The sequence below is a fragment of the Leopardus geoffroyi genome, chromosome C3 (assembly GCF_018350155.1).
Source record: "Leopardus geoffroyi isolate Oge1 chromosome C3, O.geoffroyi_Oge1_pat1.0, whole genome shotgun sequence".
Lineage (NCBI taxonomy): Eukaryota > Metazoa > Chordata > Mammalia > Carnivora > Felidae > Leopardus > Leopardus geoffroyi.
The window spans coordinates 72,275,809-72,303,715 of record NC_059338.1 but is presented as its reverse complement, the minus strand read 5'-3'; the positions used below and the strand labels follow the sequence as shown (position 1 = coordinate 72,303,715).

The 27,907-nt window shown below is 60.4% G+C and overlaps 1 protein-coding gene across 13 annotated transcripts in view; it reads right to left on the bottom strand.

The window, feature by feature from the left end:
- TSNARE1 (t-SNARE domain containing 1) overlaps window positions 1-27,907 on the bottom strand; it is a 154,033-nt gene that overhangs the window by 98,715 nt on the left and 27,411 nt on the right. For 10 of the 13 annotated variants that reach the window (XR_006706129.1, XM_045453493.1, XM_045453490.1 and 7 more), the window contains 3 exons: window positions 18,510-18,635; window positions 12,032-12,181; window positions 10,523-11,017 (listed from right to left, as the gene is read on the bottom strand). Coding sequence is in view for 12 of the 13 variants with exons in the window: in XM_045453490.1 (XP_045309446.1) it covers window positions 10,523-11,017; window positions 12,032-12,181; window positions 18,510-18,635 (771 nt within the window). In the remaining variant the exon portion in view is untranslated. Of the gene's footprint in view, window positions 1-10,522; window positions 11,018-12,031; window positions 12,182-16,796; window positions 16,913-18,509; window positions 18,636-27,907 lie in introns of those variants that run through there. The other 3 variants (XM_045453496.1, XM_045453497.1, XM_045453502.1) reach the window with 3 other exon arrangements.

The window sequence follows — 27,907 nt, the reverse complement described above, 5'->3', positions numbered from 1 at the left end:
GTCTGTGTGTAGGTGATCCCAGAGGCCACTTACACTGGGACAAACAGCCACCCTTCTCAGAGCCACCTTCCTCTGGACATCTCTTCAAGCCCGTCCCCTGGCTCGTCACAGTGGCCTGTGCCCTGGGCCAAGTCCTGCCCCCGCCTGTGCCCTGTCTACTCCTGACCCCACGGGGCATGCGTCTTTCCAGATGACACGGGCTTATGGCCTTTGAGACATTCTGTCTCCAAACCAAGGATGACAAGGCTGAGCTCCCAGAGGCGCAGAGAGTGGCCCCAGGAAAGGGCAAAGGAGGGACTGGAACTGCAGCCTTTACAAAGGTGAGGAGAGCTACATCCCACAGGGCAGGGCGGGGCAGGGCTGCCGAGGGTCTCAGCAGGAGACCAGACCTCAGATGCAGCTCTCCAGCCTCCACTCCGCTGGTCAGTGCAGAGCCCTCAGGGCGGGCAAGCGGGTGATCGGGCCCATTACTGGCTAGGGTCAGGGTGTGGGGGGCAAGGGTGTGGGGTACAGGGTGTCGGGGGCAGGGGTGCAGGGTGTGGGGGGCAGGGCTGCAGGGGGCAGCAAGGCAGGGGTGCAAGATGTAGGGGGCAGGGGGGCAGGGGGTAGGGGCATAGGGGGGCCAGGGCTGAGGGGCAGGGGCGAGGGGTGTTAGGGGTGCAGGGTGTGGGGGACAGGGGTGTGGGGAGCGGGGTACAGGGGTGCGAGGGGCTTGGGTGTGGGGGCCAGGGGTGTGGGGTGTGGGGGGCAGGGGGGAGGGGGGGAGGGGCAGGGGGATAGGGATGTGGGGGGGGGAGGGGTGGGATGCAGCAGGCAGTGGGGGCTGGGTCAAAACTGCCCCGAGGAGCTGCATCCAGGGCCGGCATGGACTCTGGCCAGCGGGCAGGTGCCTGGGCCTGGGAGGCCCCAGCAGGGCGGTGGTGGGCATGCCAGCCTGGTCTACACCACCACCGCCGTGGGATTTGGGGCACATCTAGGAGCCACTGTGGAAAGCAGGGGAGGGGGCAGCTGGCAGATGCACAGGGCAGGTGCGGGGGGAGGGGGCTTGGCAAACATCCCAGCCCCGCAGAAAGGACAGCAAGTCCCCCACCCAGATGGCCTTCCACCTCCACGGAGGTCTGGGGGAGGCCGTGGGGAGGCCGTGGGGGGCTCCTACCTCAGCAGAGGGGATGCCAGGGATGCCAGATGCCAGCTGCAGCTGTGGGGCAACGCGGGCTGTCTCCCTCAGACCCGGCCTCTCCCTGGTCCTGGCACCTGACCACACAGCCCGGGACACCCCCTGCGGCCAGGAGGGGCCGCGTGACTAATTCTCACCCCAGAATTAGAGAACCGAGGGCAGTTTCCCCTCTTGTTCTCACAAGGAGGCTGGAGCCCTGGACTGCCCCTCACCCTCTCCCCGGCTGGGACATGATGGGGTGTGACGTCCCTCCCAGGGACACCACCGAGGGGGTGCAGCCACGGCCGGGGGGAGCCGCGGGGGTGGGGGGGCTGCATGAGGGAACGGAGGCTCCGTGTTATCGCAGGGGCAGCTTAACCTCTTCTTTACTTTTCGCCAAGGAGGGGCCGGAACCCCAACAGAGGCCCGCGTCCGCATACACACGGCTGGGGCGCTCAGGGCCCGGGTTCACCTGGAGCACGTGTGCCCAGATCCCACACCGAGGCAGCCGTCAGACAGGGAAGCAGCAAGACGGTGACCACACAGCACGAGCAGGGCCTCTGCATGCAGCACAGGGGACCAACGCTGGGCAGAGACCGGGGGCTGGGGGAGGGTGGGAGAATGAGGTGACGGGACTGGAGGAGGCGGGACTCGCAGGGGCGGAGGGAGGATGTCGTGTCTGTTGGGCATGACTGGGGATGGAGGGGGGCTGGCCACCAGCTTAGGAAACACAGAGGAGGAACAGGGACATTAATCCCCCAAACATAAGCCACTTTTTCACGGAATGACAACGCAGGGCGGCAGATCAACTTGAGCTTCTGTTGGCGGGGGGGGGGGGGGGGGGGGGGAGGGCAGGGCCCAGGCCTTCCCTCCCCTGCATGCAAGCCAGGAAGCGGTGCTCTGACCACAGACAGCCCTGGTGCGGCCCCGTGGCCCCCACGGCTCGTCCCCTGGTGTCTCCTACAAGCAAGTCCAGACTGCGAGCAAGGAGGGCGGGTCGGAGCGGAGCTGGCGTCACTGGGTCCGGGGGTGGGGGACCCCGGGGCCTGGCAGGTGCCGTGGCTGCCCTGGGGCAGGAGACAGGGGCGAGGCGATGAGGCAGGAGGGGCTCCAGAAGCCGGCCCCGGTGCCCTGGTCCCTGGCCAAGCACACGTCTGTGCTCACACAGGGAAAGACGCCCCTCGGCCGAGGACCCGGGGAGCACAAGGAGCTGGAGGCCACTCCCCCTTCCCCCACACAAGGTCAGTGTGCATGGGTGGAAGTCACACGAGGAGAGAGGAGAGGACGCCGCCCAGCACCCGCAGCGTTGGGCAGGGACCGCGGAGGCCGCAGCCGCAGCACAAGTGCCCTCAAACAGCACCGTGACCCCCCCCCCCCCACCGCAGGTTTACTGCCCCTGGACAGAGTCCAGGCCTCGCAAGGAGAACAACCAAACCCGAGGAGGGAGGACACAAAATTCACACTCACAACTCGCGGGCCATACGAAGAGGCAGGAGCACGTGACCCCAAACCGTGAGAAAGGTCACTCAACAGGAAATCAGGCCCAGGAATGGTGGAGACAACCTCACTAGTGCAGAAAAACAGGCATAAAAGTTGCAAAAGGCTGATGGGACACCGAGGCGCGTGCAGAGCAGCAGGGGAGACCCGGAGAGGCTGCAGACGTGCCACCCCCCCTCCCCAACACCCAAGGAGACACTGAAATGACTTCCCACTGCACAGGGTCAGCTGCGGGTGCGATGCTACACCGAGGTTCCCTGCGGTGACAGGGCCACGGGGCATCTCGGGCGACACCCGACGACCCGGCAGCCACGGAGCCACAGAGGGGAGCAGAGTTTCAAAAAGTAAGAACCCAAAGTATCTAAATTCCATCCAATAAAAAACCGAGTTCCAAGAACTTCATTAAGTCACAAGCAGAATAAATACTAAAGTCTAAGGGCGCCTGTGGGGCTCAGGTCATGGCCTCGCGGTTCGTGAGTTCCAGCCCCGCATCAGGCTCACTGCTGTCAGCACGGAGCCCGCTTCAGATAGTCGGTCTCTCTCTCCGCCCCTCTCCTGCTCACTCCATGTCTCAAAAATAAACATTTAAAAATGCATATATTAAAAATTTAAAGCCCAAAGCACAGTAGTGAAAACCGCAGAAAGCCTGTGGCGAAGGGGCCCCTTTCGGAGGGGCCAGAGACGCACGTACCCCACCCCAGAAGGAAACACAAAGGTCGCCCCGCCCCCGTAAGAGCTGCGGAAGCCAAGCCCAAACACGCTGCAGGGACATCTTCAAAGTGCCAAGAGAAAGAAAACAAAAAACACCTTTCGACCAAAATTCTACACGCAATGGAAATATATTTCAAAAATACAGGCAAGATAAAGATTTATTTTAGACAAGAGAGCCGAGAGACTGTCTCAGCCAGATGTGCACCATAGGAAAAGCTAAAAGAAGTCTGTCGGGTCAAAAGAAACAATAAAAGGCAATTTGGATCCACACGAGAAAGCAGAGTGCGGGAGGGAGGCACACGACTCATTTTAAAGGTATCTCAGACGCCATCGGTTGATAAAGCAAACTGCCAGCCAGGTGCTTCCAGCAACAACGTGGCGTCCGGGGTCGGCTCTGGGAGGTTCCCGCGTCACGCGGCGCGACACCGTGTTACCCGGAGGCAGGCTGCGAGCACAGGTGTGGGTACGGCTAGCGCTAAACCACGAACGGAGCGGGTGTCACTAACACGCCAAGAGCGGACTTACCATCATCAGCAACGGAATCATCATCAACACAATTACCCCCAAACAACAAAGGGAAATACCACAAATATTGGGGTTGGGGATGTAAGCCTGAACATATCGGTATCTCTGCCTAAACCTGAGGCACCCGCGCGGTCCCCAAGTGGCCAGCAGTGGCCAGGCCATCATCACCAAGGCCCTAGAGGACAGCACCACTGCCACCGCTCTGGGCAAAGTGGAGACGGTCAGATGGGGCCAAGGGCAAACCCCACATACACGGGCTACGAGGAGGGCACTTCCTACAGAAAATCAGACACACCTGTGAGTAAAGGGACCGGAAGATCCGTCGTGTGACATGGCTGTATGAAAGCTGCTACGCTAACATTAGAGAATTCAGAACAACACATGAAAGTAGAGATAAAAGAAGGTTTTACAGTGACAAAGGGGGCAATGGATGAAGAAGACAAAAATCCTCAACGTTCAATGCGCCTAACAGCACAGCTGGAAAACGTGCGAGGCACAGACTGACGGGCTTGAGGGGAGAAGCAGACACATCCACGGCCGTGGTTATCAGCATCCTCTCAGCAGAAAGTAGATCGGGGGACAGAAGATCCGTGAGGATACCAAGACCTGAATGGCACCGTCGATCACCTCGGCCTGAGTGACAATTATGGGACACTCATACCCAATGACAGATGGACACACTCTTGTCAAACACGCGGGGAACACGCACAAGACACGCTGCACCTCCAGTGTGCAGCAGGTCCCAATGCATGTGTAACAGCTGAAACCATATGAAACATTCGCCAGCCAGGACAGCACTAAACCAGAAGTTAGTAACAGAGAGGTATCTGGAAACAAAGAGAATTATTTGAAAATTAAGCAGTACCCTTCTAAGCAACCCTTAGTTAAAGAATAAACCACAAAGGAGATTAGAAAATATTTTTAAATGAATAAAATGAAAATACAATACATGCAAAATTGTGTAAGTAAAGCGATGCACAGGGAAAAATTTACAGCAATAAATACCCGTTACTAGGGAAGAAGAAAGGTCTCACGTCAATGATCTAACAAAAGCAAATTAACCCCAGAGTAAGGAAAAGGAAGGAAATCATCAAGATGAGCAAAAATCAATTAACTCAACATTGAACAAATAGAGAAGATTAATGAAATCCAAAACTGGTTCTTTAAAACAATCAATAAAATTGATATACTCACAGTGAGACAAGTCAAGTATGAAACAGAGAAAACACAAACCAGCAATACCAGAAGTGAAAAAGGCAGTCTTACTACTGACCATACAGGCATTCAAACAATACTAAGGCAATATTACAATTTCGTGCCAGTACCTTTTACAAGTCTGATGAAATGGGTAAGTTCCTTGAAAACACAAATGATCAAATTTGACTCATGTGAGTAGCAGCAGAAACCTGGACAACACTGCAGCACGGTGACACGGTGACGCCACAGCATGTAACACTGTGTCACTACAACGTTGCCACCTATGGCTGTAACACGTAACACCACAGCACTGTAACGCTACGGCTACAACATTAACATGTATGCTAAGGCGTATACGTTGTGATACCGCAACACTGTAACGCTGTACCATGTAACATGTGACACGGCAACGTTAAAGAAACTGCAGTCTCAAATCTTCCCACAATGAAAATGGTCAGCTCACATGCTTCCTTGGAGAATTCTGCCAAATGTTTAAGGGAAGAATAATACCAATTCTACACATACCCTCAGAAAACAGGAGAAACCAATTCCCGACTCGATTCAGGACTCACTTTATAGTTACACCAGTCAAGGCAGTTCCGTATCATGTAAGCGGAGACCCAGGTCGATACGGCGAGTCAACACCCAGGTGAGCAGTCACGGGGTTTCAGACACAAGCGTCGAGGTGACTCAGTCATTTCCCCCAACGATGATGACCAACTGGACAGCCACTGAACCCCGACCCATATCAACAAAACTCAGAACCCACTCAGCCTGGCTCACAGATGCAAACATAAACGCTGGAACTGTAAGACTTCAAATCACAATTTGCGGCCTTGTTGTGGGTAAGAACTTTTCAGGTGGGATACAGACAACAGAAGTCCCAAGGAAAACGCTGGTAACACTGAAATATAAAACCTCCAAAAAAGACACAATTAAAATAAAAGGCAGTCCAGGGGCACCTGGTGGCTTGGGTCACGATCTCACGGGTTTTGAGATTGAGCCCCGTGTTGGACTCTACGCGGACACCAAAGAGCCTGCTTGGGATCCTCTCCCTCTCTGTCTGCCCCTCCCCCGCGCTCACTTGCTCTATCTCAAATAAACGTAAAAAAAGTTTTTAAATAAAAGGCAGTCCAGAGCCTGCAGAAGAGGTTTGCAGTCCATCTCTGACAGGCCCCTTGAACTCAGAGGTAACGGACACGTGCAACACAGGAAGGCCCACAGCTCAGGGGGGCCTCTTGGTGACAGCAGAGGAGACACCAGGCAATGCTCAGTGATGTGTGGGCAGACACAGAAATGAGGCCCCGCCCCTCCCCAGCACAGCCCCGCCCCGCCCCCTCAGCACAGCCCCACCCCCAGAAAGCCCCACCCCCAAGCACAGCCCCGCCCCACCCCAGCACAGCCTCACCCGGCCCCACCCCCCCCAGCAAGCCCTGCCCCATCCCTGCACAGCCTCACCCCGCCCCACCCCCAGCACAGCCCCGCCCCCAGCACAGCCCGCCCCACCCCAGCACAGCCTCATCCCGCCCCGCCCCCTCAGCACAGCCCCACCCCCGTCAAGCCCCGCCCCCAGCACAGCCCCACCCCACCTCAGCAGGCCTCACCCAGCCCCGCCCCCTCAGCACAGCCCCACCCCCAGCAAGCCCCGCCCCCCAGCACAGCCCGACCCCTCCAACAGCCCAGTACAGCAAGACCAAAATCAACCCCAAGTGGTGGCGGGAATGTAGGGTAAACCCAAGCTCGTGGCTGCAGGACCCAATAGTGGGACAGCCAGTTTCTTAGAAACTTTCTTGGAAAGTTTATCAATCAACCCCCACAAGAGTGACACTATCTGTCAATGCAAAGATTTTATACAAATGTTCCCAGTACCTCCACCCAGCTAAAAGCTGGCAACCACAAAACCATCCATCAGGGCAGACAGAAGGACAGGCTCCCGGGACACAGACACACGGATGGCCCTCCAGCACCCCCGCCCTCTGCAGAGACAACGGGACGCTCCTTCCTGAGCACACAAATCCGGGGAAACACCTGAGCATCTCCATAGAGGTGCCCAGGGCAGGACGGGGACTCGAGGCTTCCAACGCACACTTGGCAATGTCCTCTGTCCTCTACAGGGCCCAGCTCCACGTCTGCTCCAGACACCTGCCCTTCATGCCGCCGGGTCCAGAGGCAGCGGCCCAGCCAGCAGTGCTGGAGGGACCAGCGCTGGAGCCCCCTGGAGCTGCACATCGCCCCCACCTGCCCCGTCACATGGGCCAGCCAGACAGCTGGGCTCTGCCCCGCCGCCGAGGGCTGGCTGAAGGACTGCGTGCCCACTCGGGCCAGGCAGGAGGAGGCCGAGTGGCAGTACGGTGCCCCAGACGCGGGACGAGCAAGGAAGTCAGGGGACCTCTCGGGTCCAGAGCAGACAGGCCTGGGAGAAACCCAGTGGCCCAGTGCGCGGGCGCTGCTGCCCAGGTGGGTGCTGGGGGTCCGCCAGCACCGCGCCCGCACAGACCCAGGGCCCTGAGGAGGCTGGTAATGACAGCAGCAGCCCGTTCCCCGGACGACACTGGCCGTCCCACAGACAGGACACGGGGATGTGCGAGCCTCACGCTGAGCAACCCCCAGTGAGGGCAAGTCCAAGCACACCCAACGGGCACCAGCGGCAAAGGGCAGGACAAGGCCCCCTACAGCCCCTCGGCTCCCCCACACATACACACAGCCCGGCCTCCACAGGGGACCACGCACCTCTGGCCTCCAGGCCCAGCCAAGCAGCTGCAGATTCCGTGGAACCCAGCAGGGTCACCAGTGCCTGCCTGCCTCCCACCCCACGGGGCCACTGTGCACTGGGGCAGACAGTGAGCAGAGCTGGGGGACCAGTCCCCTGAGGGCATCCCCCTTCTGAGCCTCACATGCTCATCACAGCTGCACAACATGGGGAGCCACACCGGGTGCACCCCACACCCCAGAACACGGCTGGAGCAGAAGCACAGAGAGACCCCCTGGCCAGCCCCACCTCTGCCAACCGGAGCAGAAACTCAGAACCGAGGCGCTCTAAGAGCAGACCAGAGTCACAACGTTCGGGCGTCACAGGACACTCCACTTCTGGGTCTCCTCACCCTGCGGACACAGCCTGGATCTCTGCCCCTGCACCAAGTGGAGGGAGGAAGCGGGGCGGCAGCGGAGGTGGGGGGTGTGGATCCTGACCCACGTGTGCATGAGGCACAGGAAGGAAAGAGGGACAGCACGGGATCCTCTGAGCATCAGAGGCGTCCTCCTTCCTAAGCAGCAGGGAGCCCCCACTGGACAGGGCGAGAGGAGGTGTGGGGCTGGGGCGCCTGGCCTGGCTCTCGGCCCGGGGCCCGTGCTGAGGGCACCAAGGAGGACCCAGGGAGGGGCTGCGTTCCAGGGAGAGGCAGGGACAGCACCAAATCTCAGGGGGATGTCCCTGAATACACAGGTACTCTGTACTTTCCTGTTTCTCCCGGAGAGATCGTCTCCTTGTTCTGCAGCAACAGCCCCGCAAAGTGCTCTGGGGAAGAAAGGCCATGTGACCAGATCCAAGTCTGGGCGGGCAGCAGGACGTCCCCGGTGCGGAGCGAGGCCCACCACCTGCACCCGGGCCACACCATGGAGCCTCCCACACATGCTCAGCCACTCCCCGAAACCCAGGTGTGCGGCAGGCCACGGTGCCAGGGAGGTGAGAAGGTGTGCGGACAACCATCACAAAGCCGGGAAAGCCCGGCGCTGGGAGCCAAGGGCCTGAGGGGCCCGTAGGGAGCCCTGCCAGGGGGGCCACACTCCTGCCTCAGGGCCTGCAACAGGGACAGGGACCTGGGGGGAGGGGGAGGGGGAGAGTGCTGGAGGGGGAGGAGCTGGAGGGCGGGGCTGTGAGGAAGGTGTGCGGTTGGGTCCCCCACCAGTGAGAGCACCTCCACCCTGAGCCGAATGCACCGGCCCCCCTCCCCCCACAGGGGGAAGGGGAGACCCAGGAGGCAGAGGGGAGCCCGAGGGACCGTGCAGGGCTCAGTCTGGGGCCAGGGCCAGAGCAGGGCCACAAGCGGGCTCAGGGTCAGCAGGGCCAGGGAGGAGGGGGTCTCGAGCTCGGGGTGCGGGGCAGCAGTCCGGTCTTGGAGGAGGGAGGCAAGCATTGGGCTCTGTCCGGGAAGAACACGGGAACCAAGGAACGGAGGCACAGGTTCTGGGCACCTCGAGCTCTCCCGCTGCCCACGGCAGGCCACAGAGGTGTCCACGCCTGACATTACAGAGCAGGAGGCCCTCAGCCTCGGGATCCCACTGCTTCGTGGCCCCCGGCCAACACCAGGTGCCACTGAGGACACCGCAGGCAGTGGCACCCAGACCACCGCCTTGCCCGCCACCGGCGGAGACGACGTCCCCAAATGCGGGGCTGGCGGGGGAGAAGCGAGGCAACGCCTGTCCTGTCTGCTGCACAAACACGTGTCTGCTTCTGTTTTGTTTCTGACGTTCTTTGTGTATTTTCTGGCCCCGTTTCAAAGCCGAACACCAGGTACGGACTTAGAAACGGCCCTCAGGACCTAACACCAGCAGTCCCGATGACCAAGGAGGCACACACAGATGACCTGCACGCCCCCCACACCTCCCTTGTACCTGCCGTCCCCTCCCCCTCCCCACCGGCCTTCCTCCGCCTCTGGTCCCAAGGCTGCTGCCGCTGCAAAGCCCCACCCAGCAGTCCCTGCACCTGTCTGGGACCCACCCACTGGGCTCTCTGACGCCCCGCCGGACCTCCATGGGTCCCCCGACCCCCTGTGCCTGACAGGAACCTTCAAGAAGTGACCCCCACAGGGAAGCACGCCCCAGAGAACTCAAAGCGCCCACCCCCACCCCCCACCCCCGCCGCATCCCAATGCCGCGGGTCCGGCTCTGGACATCAGGCCAAACCCCAGCTCTACCGCCCAGGCCTTAAAACCAGAGAGTCGGCGGGAGCGCTTTACTTCACGCACAGGCTAAGAGCCCTGGACGGGACAGGAGAGCAAGAGAGGGGCACGCCGAGGCACAGAGGGTGACGTGGGGTGAGTGCGCGAAATCCGCATGTTTCGGGTGTGTGCGCGTACACGGGACAGCAACAGGAAACGCGTTTCTTCCTGGGGGCCGGGGTCCAGAGGCAGGAAGTGGAGTCCTGGGGGGAAGACTGAGTCTCAACACGACCGTGTCGTGTGCCCGGCTCCCCGCTCTGCAGCCGCGAGGGTCAGGGCTGAGGTGGATCCACCTGCCGCGCCCAGACATTCAGAAGGCTGTCCCCACGCGGGCAGGCGAGTGCGCCAGTCCAGGGGCGGGAGCCACCGGAGGTGGTGCAGGTGGGGAAGAGGAGAGGGGAGGAGAGCGTGGCGGGAGGACCGAGGCCTGGACACGAGCAGGCCGCCGTGGGCCTGCGCCTCCCGCCGGCCGGACGGCCGGCCGGGGCAAGGCACTCACCTCTGAGCGGCTCCAGGCCGAGGCCCTCCGGGGCGGGGGCCTGGCAGGAGAAGGTCTCGGCCACCACCTGCTCCACAGGCGTGAGGGCCGAGGCCTGGAGCCGGCCGGGGCCGCGGGCCACGTGGCGGAGGTCGCCCAGCTTGCGCCGCACGACAGCGCGCAGGTCCCTCCACTTGTGCTTGAGGTCCACGACGTCCCGGCGGCAGTAGCCCAGGGCGTTCACGGCCTGTAGGATGCGGCTCCACACGTGGTATCTGCGGGTGGGCTCGGCCTTCAGCAGCCCCGTGCCGAACAGCAGCTGGTGGTGCTTGCTGACCTTGGACACCAGGACCTCTGTCTCCTGCGGGCAGAAGTTGGGCTTCCTCTTCTTGGCCCGCGTGGCGCCGGGCCCCGCCAGCCGGCCGTGGGCCCCGCCGGCAGAGTCCTTCCTTGGGCTCGCGGCAGGCGGTGAGCCGGGCTCTGGTGTCCCGCTGCCTTCGGGGGCGACCCCTGGCCCTGGAACGGCACCAAAAGGCGGGTGTGTAAGGCCCTGGGCCGGCGGGGTGGCCCCCAGGGCGCCTCCTCTCCGGCTTCGGCTTCAGGACACTGCCGGCCCCTCCCTGTGGGTGTCCACAGGTCCGACTGGGCTCCGCGGGCAAGGCGCTTCACTTCCGGGCTGCGGGGCACGTCTCCAGAAAGGGCCACCTCTGGCAGCCGTCATCCGGAGCCAAGGAACCAGACAGGCAGGAGCATTCCCAGGTCATCCCTCCCCAGGGGACAGCCTGGCCACGGACGCGCCCGGCGGCCCTGGCTGAGAGGCCCCGCCCCGCCGCTCCGAGCCCCTGCAGCCTGCGGTCCTCAACACACGGGGGTCCGGGGCTGGGCGTGCAAGCAGCAGGTCCTCGGGCCTCTGCCCAGCTGGGAGCTTTGTCCCCAGCCGGCACATGCCTGCCGGGGGTGCAGGGGGCCATCTGTAAGGGCAGAGGAGGCAGCTCCCCCATCAGACCACGGGTTTCCCAGGCGTGAGGAGAAAGCCCCTGAGGGCAGAGGGATGTCTGAGCCCCGTGGAGCACGCAGAGAGCAGCCCCCCGCCTGTCTCCCTCCAGGTCCCCGTCAATCAGAAGGCGACCTCTACAGAGGCCCACAGCCCCTGCCCTCACTACAGCGCATGCCAGGGACCCGGACTCTCCCTCACCAGCGCCCCCTGCGGGGAGAATCCCGGCTCCAGAGTGAAGGGGCCAAGGGAACCAGTCCCACAGGTCTGAGCCTCATCCCTGGAGCCCACGGGGCCCCAACCAGCACAAGTCCTCATGCCGCACCCCTGTGTTACCAGTCCAGCCCGGCCACACCATCTGCCATCCCTGGAGAAGGGAAAGGCTAGCGGGGGTGAGGTACAGACCAACCAGAATCCCGGCCAGCCTCGGGCCGCCTCACCCAGCTCCCGCCCGCTGACCCTCCCTCCTCGGCGCTGGGCATCTCTGGGCGGCCTTCCCCGGAACCCTCCCGGACCCAGCACCCGAGCGGAAGTACCTCGCTTCCTGGCCCTCGGGCCTCTGGGCGTGCCCGCCGACCCCAGATCACCTTCCCTGTCCTTGCCCAAACAGGGGTCCTGCGGGCTGCTCTCTGGCGACGGGCAGGGGAAATGGCGTATTCCATACTCGGTCCAACATTTAGCGCACTCTACAGACAGCAAGGGACAGTCACAGTTACACCCAGCCCGTCCACAGAGCAGCTCGGGTGCTGCTGGCAGAGCAAGGCCCCCACACAGGACAGCAGGTGCCCTGAGCCCTCCAAGCATCCACGCCAAGAAGCTCCATTCAGTCCCACCTCCTCCAAGAAGCCCTCCCAGACTGCCAAACCCTCTGCCAGAGGCCAGCACCGAGTTCAATACTTTAAATGCTCCAGATCTTTCTTTGAACCACAATTACTCCGAAAGGCGACCCCAAACAAGGACGAAATCGCCTAGAGCAGGGCCTTGAGGCACGGCCCACAGACCAGGCCAGGCCTTCAGCGGGTGTTACCTGTCACCTGTCTGAAACAAATGATGTACACGAATGGGGAGCAAGGCCTTAGGGATGTTTATGGCAGTTCAAAATCACCACAGCAACCAGGCACGGGAGCATTCTGTTGTAAGAACGTTGTTCCGTGGCTTCTGGGCAGTGAAGATAAATATAAAACCCGCCCTCCTGCCTCTCGGCTGCACAGCTGAGGGGCAGTGGCTCCGGGCACCTGGGCGGCCTCCTCCTGCTCCCTGGCCCCCAACAGGCTCCCATCGTGGGGTTGGTCCCCCAGGGGAGACACTTGGTAATTTTCATGTATTCAAAAACACTTCCTGGACACATTTTCCCGTAATGCGTCAACCAAAGACACGCCTTATAAAAACACCTTTACGTCTCTGAGAGATGTGCCCTTCAATCCATGGCACCTTGAGTCGATGAGGGGGTGCGTGCAGCCTGGGGCCACACAAACCAGAGCCCGGGGCTGTCTGTGTGACCCTGTTCTCTCTGGAGCTCTCTCTGAAAAGGCAGTTTTCAGGGAGCGAGCTCTAGAAGGTGTCGGCTGACCTGACCACACTGACAGCTGCTCTGAAACCCAGGGACACGGCCTGTCCCAGGCCATTCCCAGCTCAGAGCTCCTGAAGGGGCAGCTCCTTCCCGGAAAACGCCTGAGACTTGCATCTCCCCAGAGGGGACAGCAAAGGACACCGCTCTGCAGGGGGCGGGGGGGGGGGGGCACGGCGGCCCAGTGTGACAGGAACAGAAGGGCTGTACCAAGCAATCCCCCTAGGACCCCACCCGGGGTGGGAGAGGTCTCCAGGCAGCAAGAACCCAAAGCACATAGGCAGCCCCCGGGGCCCCCGGCCAGACTCGGGGAGGAGGGCCGAGAGAACTCAGACCGAGAGAACTCTCCTCCGTGTGTGGGGAGGCAGGCGCGGCCCCGGATGGTCACGGCACGTGAGAGGGAGGCGGGGGCCGAGGGCCGACACGGAGGCATCTGTGGGTCTGAGCACGAGCCTCCAGGCCAGGGCCCGTCTCCCGCAGCCCCTCTTCCTGAAGGGCTTCGTGGGGAGCCTGCAGGGCGGGTCCTCTCCCCAGACACCTGCCAGGCGCCCCTGCAGGCACGCATTCCCCGGGTAACAGCGTCCAGGTACCTGGCAACTGGGGTCACCCTCTGCTTCGGGCCCCCCAGAGCTCCCCCCGTGAGGGCAGGGAGACTGGAGGCCCAGCTGGCGCCCGCATCGCCACCCGATGACCTCGCCACGCTGGCATCTGGCCACGGCAAGCCCGGGCCCTGCCCACCTCCTCCTGCTCAGTCCACACGGTCCCCAGACACCTGTGGAGGGGCCCGCATGGCCTTGTCCTCCGGAATCACATGACCCTTGAACTTTGAGGGGGTCCGGAGACAACTATTGTTTCTGACTATTAGAACACACACGGTTGCGAGGAGAAGTTCAAACGCAGACAATTCTAAGAAAACGATACAGATCATCTGTGATGACGACATCTGGAGGCGAACACGGTTACCGTGGGGGCAGGGGTTGCGCACAATTAGAACACTCCGGGCACGGCTCCGCATCCTCCAGTCAGCACACCCGTCACCACGTCTGGATGCGTGCAGAGGCCGCCCAGCCACCTTCAACTGACGCTAACACCGCCATCACAGCCCGACCCAGGCTGTGCCTCGCCCCGCCGGCTCGCTCAGCGAACCCTCTGTCAGCCACCACCGCACCCGGCACCCCTGCCCACAGGTCGGTGACTTCCCGGCCATCCAGGAGGCGATGGCACCGGGCCAGGAGAGGGCAGGCTGTGGGGTCCGGGAACCGCCCGTGCCCTCCCCGCCGGAGCGAGCCGGCACGTGGTCACCTCCAAGTCCATCTCTCTGGGCACAGTGAGGCCTCCTGTCTGCAGTGAGCTCGCGAGTTGGCCCACTTGCATGAGGACTGTCGGATTTCCCTTCGATTTATGTGAGTTCTTCACGTGTTAGTAGTTGGCCAGTCAACTTCCTGCTGTGACTCCTCCACGAAGAGGTCACCCTAAGCTCTGCATGACTCCCTCCAGGGTCGCATGTACCCCAGGGCTCAGTGCACAGCGAGTCCCGGGTGACGGCAGCCGCTCCCGCACACAGGGGTCTCCGCCCGGTCCCACCGCCCAGGCCCCTACCCGGACCCTTTTCAGGGCCCCCGCAGAGGACACAGTATAAGCAGCCGGGTGCCGACAACTGTCAACACATCAGGACAATATAGATCCTCTTCTGGCAAGATGCAATTAAGTAGAATCATTTTTTAAAGATAGCCAGAAAAAAACCACATATATTTGGAAACGATGAACCACAGTTTGAAATAAATCCCGAGTCGAAGAAATCATAACGGAAATGAGAAAATACACCTGAAGTCTAACTCAAGAATACCATATACTTTTAAATGTCTGACGCTCAACGAAAGCAGTGATTATTTGGACGTTTATAATCTAAAGTGGTTTTATTACAGAAGAATAAAAACTGAACACGAATGAGGTAAACATCCTCCTCAGGAGTCACAAAAATCAAACAGCTCCAGCTTCAAGAAAAAAGGAAGGAAACAATAAAAATGTGAGCAGAGATCAATCACGTACAGACGCATGTACTGGAAGGTGTCAAGAAAGTCAGGAGTCAGTTTGTCAGAGAGACTTACAAAACTGCCAAGCCTCAGTCACCACAATCGTAAAAGAAGAAAATAAGGAAGGTACAAATAAACTCTATCCGGAATAAAAAAAAAGAATGCGAGCCAGATACCGTGACTGTTAGTAACACAGCAGCCACCGCAAGAGTGAGCGCTCCCAGCCTTTGGGATTTGCCGCGGTCCGTGGGAGGTCACGCACGTCCAGGTGGTGGGGCAGGGGCAGCGTAGGGCAGGCGGCCCCCGGCCAGGCCCTCAGCGACGCCACAGGGCTGCCTCATCAACAACCAGCGGCTACTGTCTACATTTCACTTCCATAAATTCGAACGTTTACATGAAGCAGACGGAGGTCTCACTTCGATTTAACCAAAATGACCCAAGAGGAAATAGAGAGCCTGGGTAGTTTTTACAACTGGAGACATGAAGTGCTAATCTAAAAAGCATTCCCCAAAGGGAACACTACGCCCGATACTTTTACGGCAAAATCCAGAAACACTTAAGGAACACGGAGTCCTGTCCCTCCAGAGACTCACACAGGAGACAAACACCCTGTCGCTCAGCATCACAGGGGCTCTGAGCGGCTCAGGAAGGCAGAAGAAGGACGAACGCACTGGGGAAGAAGAGAAAAAAACGTCACTATTTACGAATGACACCATCCAATGATTACGGTCAGTAGGAGTTTGGCAAAACGGCAGGATGTAAAGTTGGGGGGCAAAAATCAATTACGCTCCGTAGGAAAAACGGGGTTTCTTCAAGAAATAAACTTCGAGGAAAAAAGGGCCAAAACGACGGAGAAGCTCAAGCTTCTGAGAGACGTAGGAGGCCTGTCAGCACACGGGTCTTCCCAGGGTCCCGCTCCCCAGCGCAAGGCCACCGAGCTGTGAGTGACAGCGGGGCACATCCAACCAGGCCCTCTGGGGGCGCTCAGAGGCACGTGGACACGTCAACAGAGGGTGCGCGCTATGTCTGGGACTCACCACAGAATGACGCAGGGGCAGGCCAAGGGCACAAGGAGCTGGACGGGCCACGAGTGGACACCTGACGAGGTGGAGCGGGCAGCCCCAGGGCTCGCTACGTTATTGTGTCTACTCCTTGTTTTTCTTTTTTTGAGAGAGAGGGGGCATGAGTGCACACACGAGCAGGGGGGCGGGTGGCAGACGGAGGGAGAGGGAGGGGGAGAGGGAATCCCAAGCAGGTGCTGTGCTGTCAGCATGGAGCCCGACACGGGGCTTGATCCCATGACCCTGAGATCATGACCCGATCTGGAATCAAGAGTCAGACGCTTAACCAAGTGAGTCACCCGGGCGCTGCAATGTCCACTTTTCTATGTTTGAAACCGTCCACATCTTGAAAGTTTAAAAAGTAAATAAAACGTCAAGACTGCTTTTTTAAAAAACCAGCTACTGCGTATGTGAACCAGCAACAAAGATTTAGAACGTGTAATATTCAGAACGGTGCCGCTTACGACAGCATCGACAAACACGTTTTCTTCGTGAGGGCAAAGCTAACGAAAGGTATGTAAGATTTCTACGGTAAAAGTTGTAAGACTTTACTGAACGATACGGAAGAAGATCTGAGGAAGAGAAAGGCGGGCGCGCTCACGGACCGGAAGCCCACGGCGATGACGGGGCCAGGACTCACCTGTACCAGGTGAGTGCGGCAGGTGCATGGCAGCTCCTGCCCATGCTCCAGGCCCAAGGGGCGGGAGTCGGAAGTTCATGTTCAAGAACGAAGGGCCAGAAACACCCAAGCCATGTCTGAGAAAAACAGGTAGGGCAACTTACGTAAAAAATACCAAAACCCGTAACCCTGAAAACTAAGGTGGGATTTGGGGCAGGAAGAGAAAAACTGACCAAGAGAGCGCACGTGGAAGCTGTCCCAGAACTCTGGCTCTGCGGGCCTGCAGGATGGGACGGCATCTTCGGAGACTAGCCCCAGGACTAGAGAAACAGCATCACGGCCCCACCCCCGCACACACCTCTCGCTGTAAACAGAAGTCCAGGTGAGTGAAAGACTGGCCCCGAAAAACCAAACCTCGTCGTAGGAAAGGAAACAAGCCAGTACCAGCTCGTGCCAGGATTTGTCACACTGAACCAAAGTGCAAAGGTGACAGAAACCACAGGCACGCTCAGGCGCTCCAGCAGCCCGCACCCGCCCAGCAGGCACCACAGAGGGAAGCAGGCCCCCGCCGGGCAAAGATGCGGAGGGCCAGCTGACGACGGGTCCGTCCAGGATGCAGAAGGGACCCTTACAAATCAGCAGGAACACGGCAAACTTGAGAGGAGAAGTAAGGCGAAGAGTTCTCAGCTGGAGAAGAAATGGACCCGTCCCATCGGTCACCAGAGAAATGGAAAGCGAAGCCAGAAGACACTGTTCCCCACCCACAGACTGCACACGGTCACCGGCCGCCACCAGCTGCCACGAGGCATGACGGGGACAAGCGCCAAGGGCACCGGGGTGGCACCAGCACAGCTGACCAGCACGGGGCACCAGGGGCACCGGAGTGGGACCGGCACGCGCCTCGGGTGTGCGGCAGCCCAGACAGAGCCATCAGGTCCCCTGCACCTGCCGGGCGATGGCGCCCCAAACAGACGCCCACGCTGGCCCTCGCACGTGGACCCGTGCAGGTGCCACGCAGCCACAGAGCAGGAAGACACAAGGGGACAGTGACATTCAACATCAGGGATTCAGGAGCAAAGCCAGCAAACAGCAGAATAATAAATCATACGGAACAAAGTTCCGAGACATGCGAAGGCAGCAGGGGGCCCTGTGGGGACGGACAGACACACACACACACACACACACACACACACACACACACACGTAGGCAAAACTAGGAAGAAGACAAAGAAGCCAGAACCACGCTGTTCAGAGTGAGGCAGTGCTGGGATAGGGCAAGGGGACTTGGGAGTCCTAGAAGGGGGTCCCCGCTCTGCCCTGCACCAGCTGCATGGAGCCCCGAGCCCGCCTGGCTTCAGTTTCCTCCCCTGTGTGTTGCAAAAATTACACCCCTGCACCACACTGTCATTAGGAAGACCAGCCTAGGCCATCCATCCAGTCAGCTGTTGGCCAGGTACCCCAGGCACCCCCAGACCAGCTCGGGGCTCCTGCTGAGTGCCAGCCTGAGGCCAGAACGGCCTCAGACACCAGGTCCATCCCCACGGCGGGCCGCCTCTCCCAGTGAAGCCTCTCCTGGTGCTGACCCAGTCCAACACCAACCACCCCGCCCCAGCCCCTGGCCACAGGCAGCACTGCTCCCACAGCCCACCTACCCCTGCCACCATCGCGACACAGCGGAGACCCGCCCACTGCCACCCCTGCCACCCTTCCAACGCCACGAGCCACTGTCATTACCTAGGGGCTGATAGCCTTGTCTGGAGGGTCCCCCGAAAGGGCCGTGGCTCCCCAGGCCGCCACTGCCAGCGATGGATCCATAGGACATCTTTTCACAGAGAGCAGGGCCACTGCCTTCCCACAGAGCTGGAGGAGACAAAAAGCAGGAAGGGAGAGGAGAGGAGTTAGTGCTCCACACCCAGGGTCACTCGGGCCCCTGCCCGCCCAGCCCACCAGCCTGGCTTCACGTCGTCCCCACCCCTGCGTCTCAGCCCAACTGAGCCCCTTCAGGTGCCCACCTGTTCCACTGTCCTCACGTGAGGACAGACACCGGAATCACCTCTCCCCTGAGCAAGCCCACCCCTGCCTGCTGAGCTGAGAACCCACGGGGCTTGTGAACCCACCAAGCCTCTGGCTCCAGCTCAGTTCTTCTGGGCCTCACGAGTCGGCGGGAGGGCCGGGGACAGGCTGCCTGGGCCGGACCCACCTCAACACGTGGTACCGATGCAGCTCGGACGGGACACTGACCCTCTGTGGGCTCAGCGACCCCATCTGTAAGATCAGGGGGACAAGAGGCCCTGCCTCCCAGGTGCACAGAGAGCAGGAAGTGACACCCACAGTCCCGGCACTCTCGGAACACGACCGCCTGTATCACTGCCTGAACACGACACCGGCCGTCCCGGCCGCGGGCACTCGGCCTCCTGCCCGCCCCACCTGCTCCTCCGGTGAACCACAGTTCCAGGGCGGCGGAAGGGACACCTCCAGACATGAACTGCCCCCCGGGACCCTCCAGGGTCATCAGCTTCCCGGGTGGCCGCACACATGCCGTGTGCACAGAGACCCGTCCGACGAGCGGCTGATTGGCCACGTCCCGATGGCGCTGGCTCGGCCCACGGAGCGCTCCCAGCAGGCCGGGCTGGGCTCCCAGCACATCGCAGCCACCACTCCACTGCCCTGGACAAAAGCCCACGCGAGAGCGCGAGAGGGCAGGACTGTGACCTGCGAGCTCCCGGGGCCGGCGGGGGCCCACGGAGCGGGCTGCCCGAGCCGTCTGCCAGCCAGGGCCTCTCCACGGCCAGGAACTCCGGAGCACCCCAAAGAGCTCTGGTTTACGGGCGGGACGTCCACCGCTGCTTACTGGGTTACAAATTAAAACCAGGTTGTAAAACTATATTCAGTAACTCATCTTAGAATAACAGTAAATCCATCAGCTGTTAAATAAGCGACACAACTTTAGGACACACAACTGCATGTGCCCGGACAGAACAGCTCGGCAAGAAGACGGGCCGCCCGGCTCCCGGTAAATCCGCAGGTGGGCTCGACGGACGCGCTGGTTCTCTCAGCTGCTTCAGGCTGCGACGGGACAGTGGTTGGAGCGGATGACGAAATCTGGCCCCAACAGGGCAGCTGTCGGGGGGGCCCCGGGGTCCCCACACGTGCTCCAAGGAGCGCGGGCCTCACATCCCAGATGCCTGCCGAGGTCACCGCTGGACTTGGCTTCCCGGATGCCCCACGAGGGGAGACGGGCCGTGCAGGGAGAGCGGGAGGAGCCAGCAGCAAGAGAGGACGCAGGGGTGACCGCCGGCCTGGAGGGGAGGTCTCGGCGCGGCAAGCCGGGCACCCGCACGCTTGCCAGCCCCTGACGGGAGCACGTCGGATGTGGAAGACGGAGCCCAGGACACACGGGGACACAACCCGGAGCGAGCGGCACCCGGAAGAGCCATGTGACGTGGCGAGGAAACGGCCGGGGCTGGCGCCCAGAGCAGCGGGCACACTCACGCTTCCCTGCACGCCCCCACAGGCTTGCACGCCGTCCTCACGAGCAGCTGCGAGGACACCCCACCACTGCTCACGCAGCAGACAGGGACACTGAGGCACAGAGGGGTAAGCGCCCAAGGCCACACGGCCAGCAGAGAAGGGTTTCGGATCTCACGGGGCGACCCCAGTGCCCACGACCTCCCCAGGTGGCCTCCTTGGGGGCAAATCCAGGTCACCCAGCCCCTCGCCACCATCCCTGGAGACAGGACGCTGTCCGGGGCGCCCGGGGCACACCAAGGTGCTGGGGACACCGCGGCGCCCAAGTGCGGCACTTGGTGCAAAGGTGGGAGACGTCTGCCCCAGGAAGCAGAACAGAGACAGAACGGGACCGGAGGCCAGGATGGGCCTCCTGCCTCCGAGGGACGGGAATCATGGGGACAGAGGAAACCAAGGGAAGGGGATGAGCAACTCAGAAACTCAAGGCGACGGCCCTCATGAGCCATGAGGACAGAACCTAAAACCACGGCGGCCCCGTGGGGGCACAGAAGACACTTTCTGACACGGTGCAGGCCCTTCCCTGCCCTTCTTGGGAGAGGACAAAAGTCCACACTCCACCTAAGACGGAGAACCCAGGAAAACAGGCACGACCGCCTGCAGCACGAGCCAAGAGGCCCGGGGCCCAAGCTGTGCCAGGGCCAGGGGGGCGACTGGCTGACAGAGCAGCAGAAGGTTCCAGACACACATCCTCAGGAGGATGCAATCACGGCCGCGGCGTCTGGACCTAACCGAGCCCCAGGGAAACACGGTGAAGGGGAAACAAGGACGATCCCAGGTAATGATGAGGCTCAGCCCTCAGCAGCTGCAGTTAGGAACGGCCTCATCCACCTGCCAATAGGATGCAGCACGGAGCCGTGCTGGAGGAGGGCAAGTGTGTGTGCTCGAGCGTGTGTGCACAGGTGTATGTGCTTGAGCGTGTGCATGTGTGTGTGCGTGTATGCTCAACCAAGCATGCGTGCGCTCAAGCACATGCGCGTGTGTGTGTGCATGTGTGTGCTTGGGCGTGTCTGCACATGTGTGTGCGTGTGCTCGAGTGTGTGTGCACAAGTGTGTGCGTGCATGTATGCATGCATGTGCTCGAGCGTGTTGCACGGGTGTGTGTGCTCATGTGCATGTGTGTGCATTTGTGCTCAACCATGTGTGTGCACAGGTGTGTGAGTGCATGTGTGTGCTCAGTGTGCATGCGTGTGAGTTCAAGCACACGTGTGAAAGAACACTTCAGTCATCATCTTGCAAGACAGTAGATAGTGTCTACCTGTTGGAAACGACGGAGAAGTAGTGAACGAGCATGTCATTCAGAGAAAAGTTACCCAAAGATCTAGAAGATCAAAAGTAGCAGACCCTGGGAAGAGGAAACTGGAATCCTTGTTTTTCTCAAATAACCACGTAGGGCTCATTTTTTCTCTACACTCTGTATGTGTATAATCCTGAAACATTAAAGCTTCATTTTTAAGATTCCACTGAGATCATCACGCAGAAAGAGGAGTCTGGAAACAGAGCGGCGGGCTGCAGGGGTGTCTGCCTTGAGCAGACGACCCAGGCAGAGACCCACACTTTCTTCAGATGCCTGGAGGGTGGCCCAGAGTCACCATGTTGTCCTGGGGGGCTACAAGGACCCCAGGCAGGCACAGCGCACTGGGCACCGTGTCCGGTGTGAACAGGGTGGGCCCCGGCACAGCCTTGGGGTCGTGAGCATCTGTCGGCAGTCGGCGGGAATGTCCCCTGGGACAGGAAGCTGTGGGGACCGGGGGCCATGGCTAGAGCCCCGGACTGGGCGGGCTTGGCAGCTCCCCAGAGGAAGCAGCTCAAGCGGGGTCCAAACGGGCGCAGGAAGGACTGGCCGACTGGGTCGGAAGGGAGGGGCGGCCCGCACACAGGGGAGCCCGGGGCCTGCCAGAGGAAGTGACAGAGGCTGGTGGGGGGGGGGCAACACTAGGGACCCCCAGCCCGAGCCCACAATGTGCCCAGCGCAGGGAGGGCAGCAGAAAGGGACAGAGGGGCTGAGCCCACCGCACCACTGAGGGGCGAACGGAGGCCACGGGGGCCGCCCTCGGCTGCATCCGGGCAAGCAAAGGGCAATGAGCAGCCCACCTGCAGAGGCAGGGAAGAGAAAAGACCCCTAGCCTGCCGCCTCGTCTGGCTTGCAACCTCCTCTCGCTGGGCACCACCCGCAACATGTGCCACCAGCGTCTGCTCGGCAGATGGGGGGTGAGGCTGCCCCACTGCCAGAGCCACAAAGAGGCGCCCCAGCCTGAGGACCAGAAACATCAAACACCAGTACCTGTCCTGGGCCCACTGCTCCAGCCCCTGGAGGACCCAGAACCCAGCAGGGCCGCCCCCCCACCCCCATCGCTGGGAGACAGCGAGGGGCCGTGGGCACACACTCAGGTCCCCCAGGCGCCCTGTGCCCGGGCTGCACCATCAGCTTCCTCCACACCGCTCCCACTCAGCCGCCCGCAGCCAGTTCGCGCCCCGACTCTCAACGGCGAGGGCAGGCGGCGGGGGAGTCAGACGGGGAGGGGGAGCGGCTGGACAAAGGCCGGGGGGCCACCAGGGGCCCAGGCGGGCGGAAGCGGCAGCAAGGCCCATGGGAGGGCCGGGGGGGATGCTGATGGGCCGCGGTACCCGGGAAGGGCCCTGGACCGCCTCGGAGCTGCCGGAGGCCACGGGAACACTGCCTGCTCCCGAGCAGGCCTCCCATCGAGCGGCTTCCTCAAGCTGCCGGCTCCTCGGGCCCTGCACCCCCAGGGCTGGCGCCAGGCTCGTTGCCAGAAGCCTGAGGGAGCCATCTGTCCTTGTAGTGCCCAGATCCTGCTTTTGGGGCAGCAAAGGAAGCAGGGGGTGCCAGGGAACGCCCCAGCAACACAGCCCTGCCCCCAGGACAAAGCCCCTAGGCCCCAGAGGAGAGAACAGATGGTCAGCAGGACGCCCCTGGACCCTGGTCGGGAGAGAGCAGCGGACACAGCTCCAGGCTGGAGTCCAACGGCCTGGACTCCAGGGCCGGTGCCAGGGCCAGGACAGGGCCGGCTCTGCCCCAGACGGGCTCCCGAGCAGGACATGACCTCTGCCTGCAGCTTCCTTCCATCGGCCTGGGGCTGTCAGAGGCAGGGGAGCCCCGAGACCCTGGCTGACCTTGCTGGCAGCAGAGAAAGGACAGTATTTTCTAGACTGGGGTAGCCCTCAAGCTGAAGGGGACCCCAAGGATGGAAAGCAGGCGTCTGTTTTCTCAAGTGTAAAATGGGCAGCTGTCCAGCCCTCAGTGAACTAAGCAAGGAGTGAGTTCATCTTTGGGTCTGCATTCCCTGGACCACTGACCTGCGCTGTGATGGGGACACAGCAAACTCAGCCTCACACAGTCCCCCCTGTCCGTGGGGCCTCACGCTCCAGCTGGGCACAGACAGGGAAGGAGGCAGGAGACAGATGCACCATCATGGGGACCCTGCCTCGGTCCCACCCAGACTTCGCCCTGCTGACAGCCCTGGGGACCTGGCCCTCAGGCCTGGGGCGCCGTCCTTCACCTGAGTCCTCACCCGTCTCTACCCTGCTGCCCCTCTCTTGCCCTTCTTCCCCACCCCTGCACAACCACAGCCCTGGTTAATCTGCCTTTCCAGGCAACACTGCACCCGCCTGCCCCTCTGGGACCCAAGTGGGTGTCGGGCCGCAGCGGCACCGGGACCCCCCCGCCCCTCCCTGGACACATGGCGAGCCCTTCTCTGGGCACAGAGCCGGGCTGAGGGACAGGACCCAAGCCATGGCCCGAAACGTGTCCAACACAGAGAGCGGCAAACGGGCGCCGGCTCCCTTCAGAGCCTGCCGTGTGAGGGGTCAGCAGGGAGGCGGGGAGGCTTCCTGGAGGAGGCAGGCCCGGGTAGAAGAGTGTGGTACCAGGCGGTGCAGAAGGAAAGCTGGCCGGGGCCTCCCGCCACCGCCCGGACCGTCCTGCTTCGAACCACCTTCCGCTCACCTGGCCGCACGCCTGGCACGACCGAGGAGGCCCGCTGGGAGGGGACCCGAAGCCAGCGCTGCCCCGCGCACGGCTCCGCCCGGGGCCCAGCCGCCAACCCCGGCCACGCCGCTCCGGGGAGGCAGGAGCCCCAGAGCTGCGTTGCTCAGAGACCGCAGCGCTGCCCCTGGGGAGGGCAAGGCTGGAGGCTGTGACGGCGATGCCCAGTCCCGCCCACGCTGCTCCAGGCAGAGGCCGGGCAGCCCCGGCTTGCCGATCGGGCAGGTGGACACCACGAGTCAGCCCCGGGGAGCAGCGTCAGGCTGGGCCGCTACCCTCTATGCCTGCGCTTCCCTCGACGGACTGCTGCCCGTGGGCCCCCCAAAATGCCTGTCTCACCAACGTGCCCTCACGGGTGCTGCGGAAGCCAAGCCGGCCTGGAGACCCTGGGCGAAGGCCACGACGTCACAAGACCCGGCTACCCAGCACGCTCGGCCGATCCGGGCACACCCAGCACCAAGACAGGAGCGTCACGCAGGCAACGTCTGGGACACTTCTGGGGTCACAGGCAGCCTTGCGTGAGGACGGACGTCTACCGTGCGTCTGCGGCAGGGGTGGGGTCACCTGTGCCGCGTACTCCCTGATCCAACCCAAACCCCAATTTTTAAGATGACAACACTGAACGCACAAAGAGAAAGTGACTCACTCCAAACCACAGAGACAGGCAGGACCTGGGAGCCGGCCGCCGGCCCTCGGCGCCCTCCCCCAGCAGCAGCAGGAGCACACCTCCCCTCAGCCTGTTTCACCTCTGCCCAGCACGCTTCCCCTCCCCAGGGAGCACCACTCGACCGGAGCTTGGAGTCTCCCGTTCGGATTCAGGTTTCAACACGCACAGGCCTGTGCGGGTCAATGTCACCACAGGCATGGCCCTGTGTGTGTGTGTGTGTGTGTGTGTGTGTGTGTGTGTGAGAGAGAGAGAGAGAGAGAGAGAGAAAGAAAGAAAAGAGAGAGAGAGAGAGAGAGACACGCTCATTACTTCCTCGCTTCCTCGCTTTGTCTCCCCACAGCAGGGAGCACACCCAGCATGCTGATCTTGATGCTAAAACACCATTCTTCCCCAAGAAGAACTCAGACTCCCCGGAGACACGGCTGATCCCAGGGCTGGGGCAGAGTAGGGAACAGATACACCGAGAACAGGGTGTTCCCACTCGTTCGACAGAGCGGGAAGTGCTCCAAGGTAGGTGGGGACGTCACCAAAGGACGCGGGAGCCGGTGGGAAGGCTTCCACCGCCACATCCGGGACAGTCTGAGCCCCAAAATAAGTTAACAGTAACGAAGGATTACAATCATTAAACAAAATAAAAACTCACGGGTCCACACGGTCACAAATAAATAAATGAGGGAAAAAAGGAAAAGCTCCTCCTTCGAGCAGAAAGCCGATAACGCAGAGGGAGTGGGGGAGGGGCGGCCGTGACGACCCCGATTCAGACAAGCGTGTCCAAGGTGCTACAGCTGCCGGGACAGGTCTGCTAAATGAGAGGCCAGTGACACAGGCTCCAAGATCTTCCCCGAGATACCTGCTAATTAAAAATGGAAAAATTATAACTTTTCAGAGGCAGCTGGCAGACATCCCCTTAACCAAATGATCTAAGTGAACACGGTCACCGTGCACGGAGGAGCACGCGACAGCACTTCCGCGATCCCCCCCCCCCCCCCGCCGAGGGCCGCGAGAAACAGCAGAAACAACCAAACTGAGAAGCCGTCTACTCAGTAACTGACCTGCCATCTTCAGAAACGCAATCTCGGGACACAAAGACCAAGGGATCGTCCCAGAGCAAAGGAGGCTGAAGACACGTCATCGCTTAAACTGACAGGCAGTCCTGGATTTCTTTTGTAAGAAGGTGTTATGAGGACAACTCACAAGCTCTGCCCCGATGAACACGAACAAGATCCTGGGACGAGAGTTGTACCTGTGTTACTTTCCCTACTGGCACTGCCGCGCCGCGGTTGCGTAAGATGGTGTGTTTGAGGACCAGGGAGCATCCTGTCTGCCGCTCACCATCAAGCGGTCCAGAAGGGAACACGTTCGCGTGCATGCACACACGTACACACGGAAGGACAAAGCCAAGGTGGGGAGGGGCACCGGGGTGCACACTGGATGTCTATCCATCTGGTAACTCTTCTGTAACCTAGAATTATCGTGCCCCAAAACTTTTAAGTTAAAAATGAAATTAGGGGCGCCTGGGTGGCTCAGTCGGTTAAGCGTCTGACTTCGGCTCAGGTCATGATCTCGCGGTTCATGAGTTCGAGCCTCGCGTCGGGCTCTGTGCTGACAGCTCGGAGCCTGGAGCCTGCTTCGGAGCTTGGAGCCTGTTTCGAATTCTGTGTCTCCTTCTCTCTCTGCCCCTCCCCTGCTCACGCTCTGTCTCTGTCTCTGTTTCTCTCTCTCAAAAACAAATAAATATTAAAAACCGAAAAAAACAAGGAAAGTAGAGCACATGTACGTGAGTGAAGAAACGTGCCATGTCCACGGACGGACGCTTGAGGCTGGGGAACTAAGGCACTGGCATCAGCGTGATCACGTATTTTAAATGTGTCCGAAAACCAAGAAGCCCCTCCCATTTTAAGCACAATCCATTAAACAACTCTTAGGAGAAAAAAGAAAAAATACAAACAAAACTTCGGAAATTTCCAAAAAAGAACCAAACAGTGAAAACATCGCACAAACACATCGATAAGATACATTTAAAAGAGTGACCAGAGGAAAATCCACGACACTAAACATTTCGTGAAAAAAGGTGAAAACAAACAAAATCCTTAGTTTAAGGGTTTAGAAAAAGCCATGCGTTTACCCACGCACTGCCAGCTAAGGTGCCCACCGCACACAGCGCTCCGAGGGTGGAGGACAGTGTGCCAGGAATGACGTCGACTTCTGCGCCTGCCGTCCGTGTCCCCTCGGCTTGCAGCCATCCTCTGACCACAGGCCCGGGGGGCCTGCAGCAGCTCACGCACAGGGGAGCCACGCAAAGGGAGCCACGGAGAAGTGCAGTATCCCCAACACCTGCCTCCTGCCCGCCTTTGCTTTCCCGTGAGTTTCGTGGGCTGTTTCCACATCACGTAAGCTCACGTCAGTTTGATTTCCCGTTATTTGCAGCCCAAGATGTTCTAATGAATACATCTACCCTTAAAAAAATAAGTTAAAAAAAGCAGTAAGATAATTCAAGAGTACCCAAAGAAACAACATAAATAAAAGCAAATATTAACGAGGTAAGAAATGGAAAAACAATAGATCTGACTTATGAATCAAAACCCTATTTTCTCAACTACTGACAGAGGAGACAACCACTAACATGCTCAAGAAAAGAGAGAGGAAGCAGAGATATGTCATGTGAAAAATTAGAAAGAAAGAATAGTCGCTGAAACAGAAAGAAGGTTACGGAATCGTAAGGCTGTGCTTTCCAACGTCTACACGCCAAAGTGGTGCAACACAGATGAAAGGGGTCGTGTCTCCGGAAAGTGAGGTTCACCAAAAGTGACCCACCCGAGACAGCCTGAACAGATGAATGTGGAGAGAAGAAATAGAAACCGTTATCATGAAGCCACCCCCACAAAACACCAGGGCCAGATGGTTTTGCAGGGGAATTCTGCCACATTTCCAATG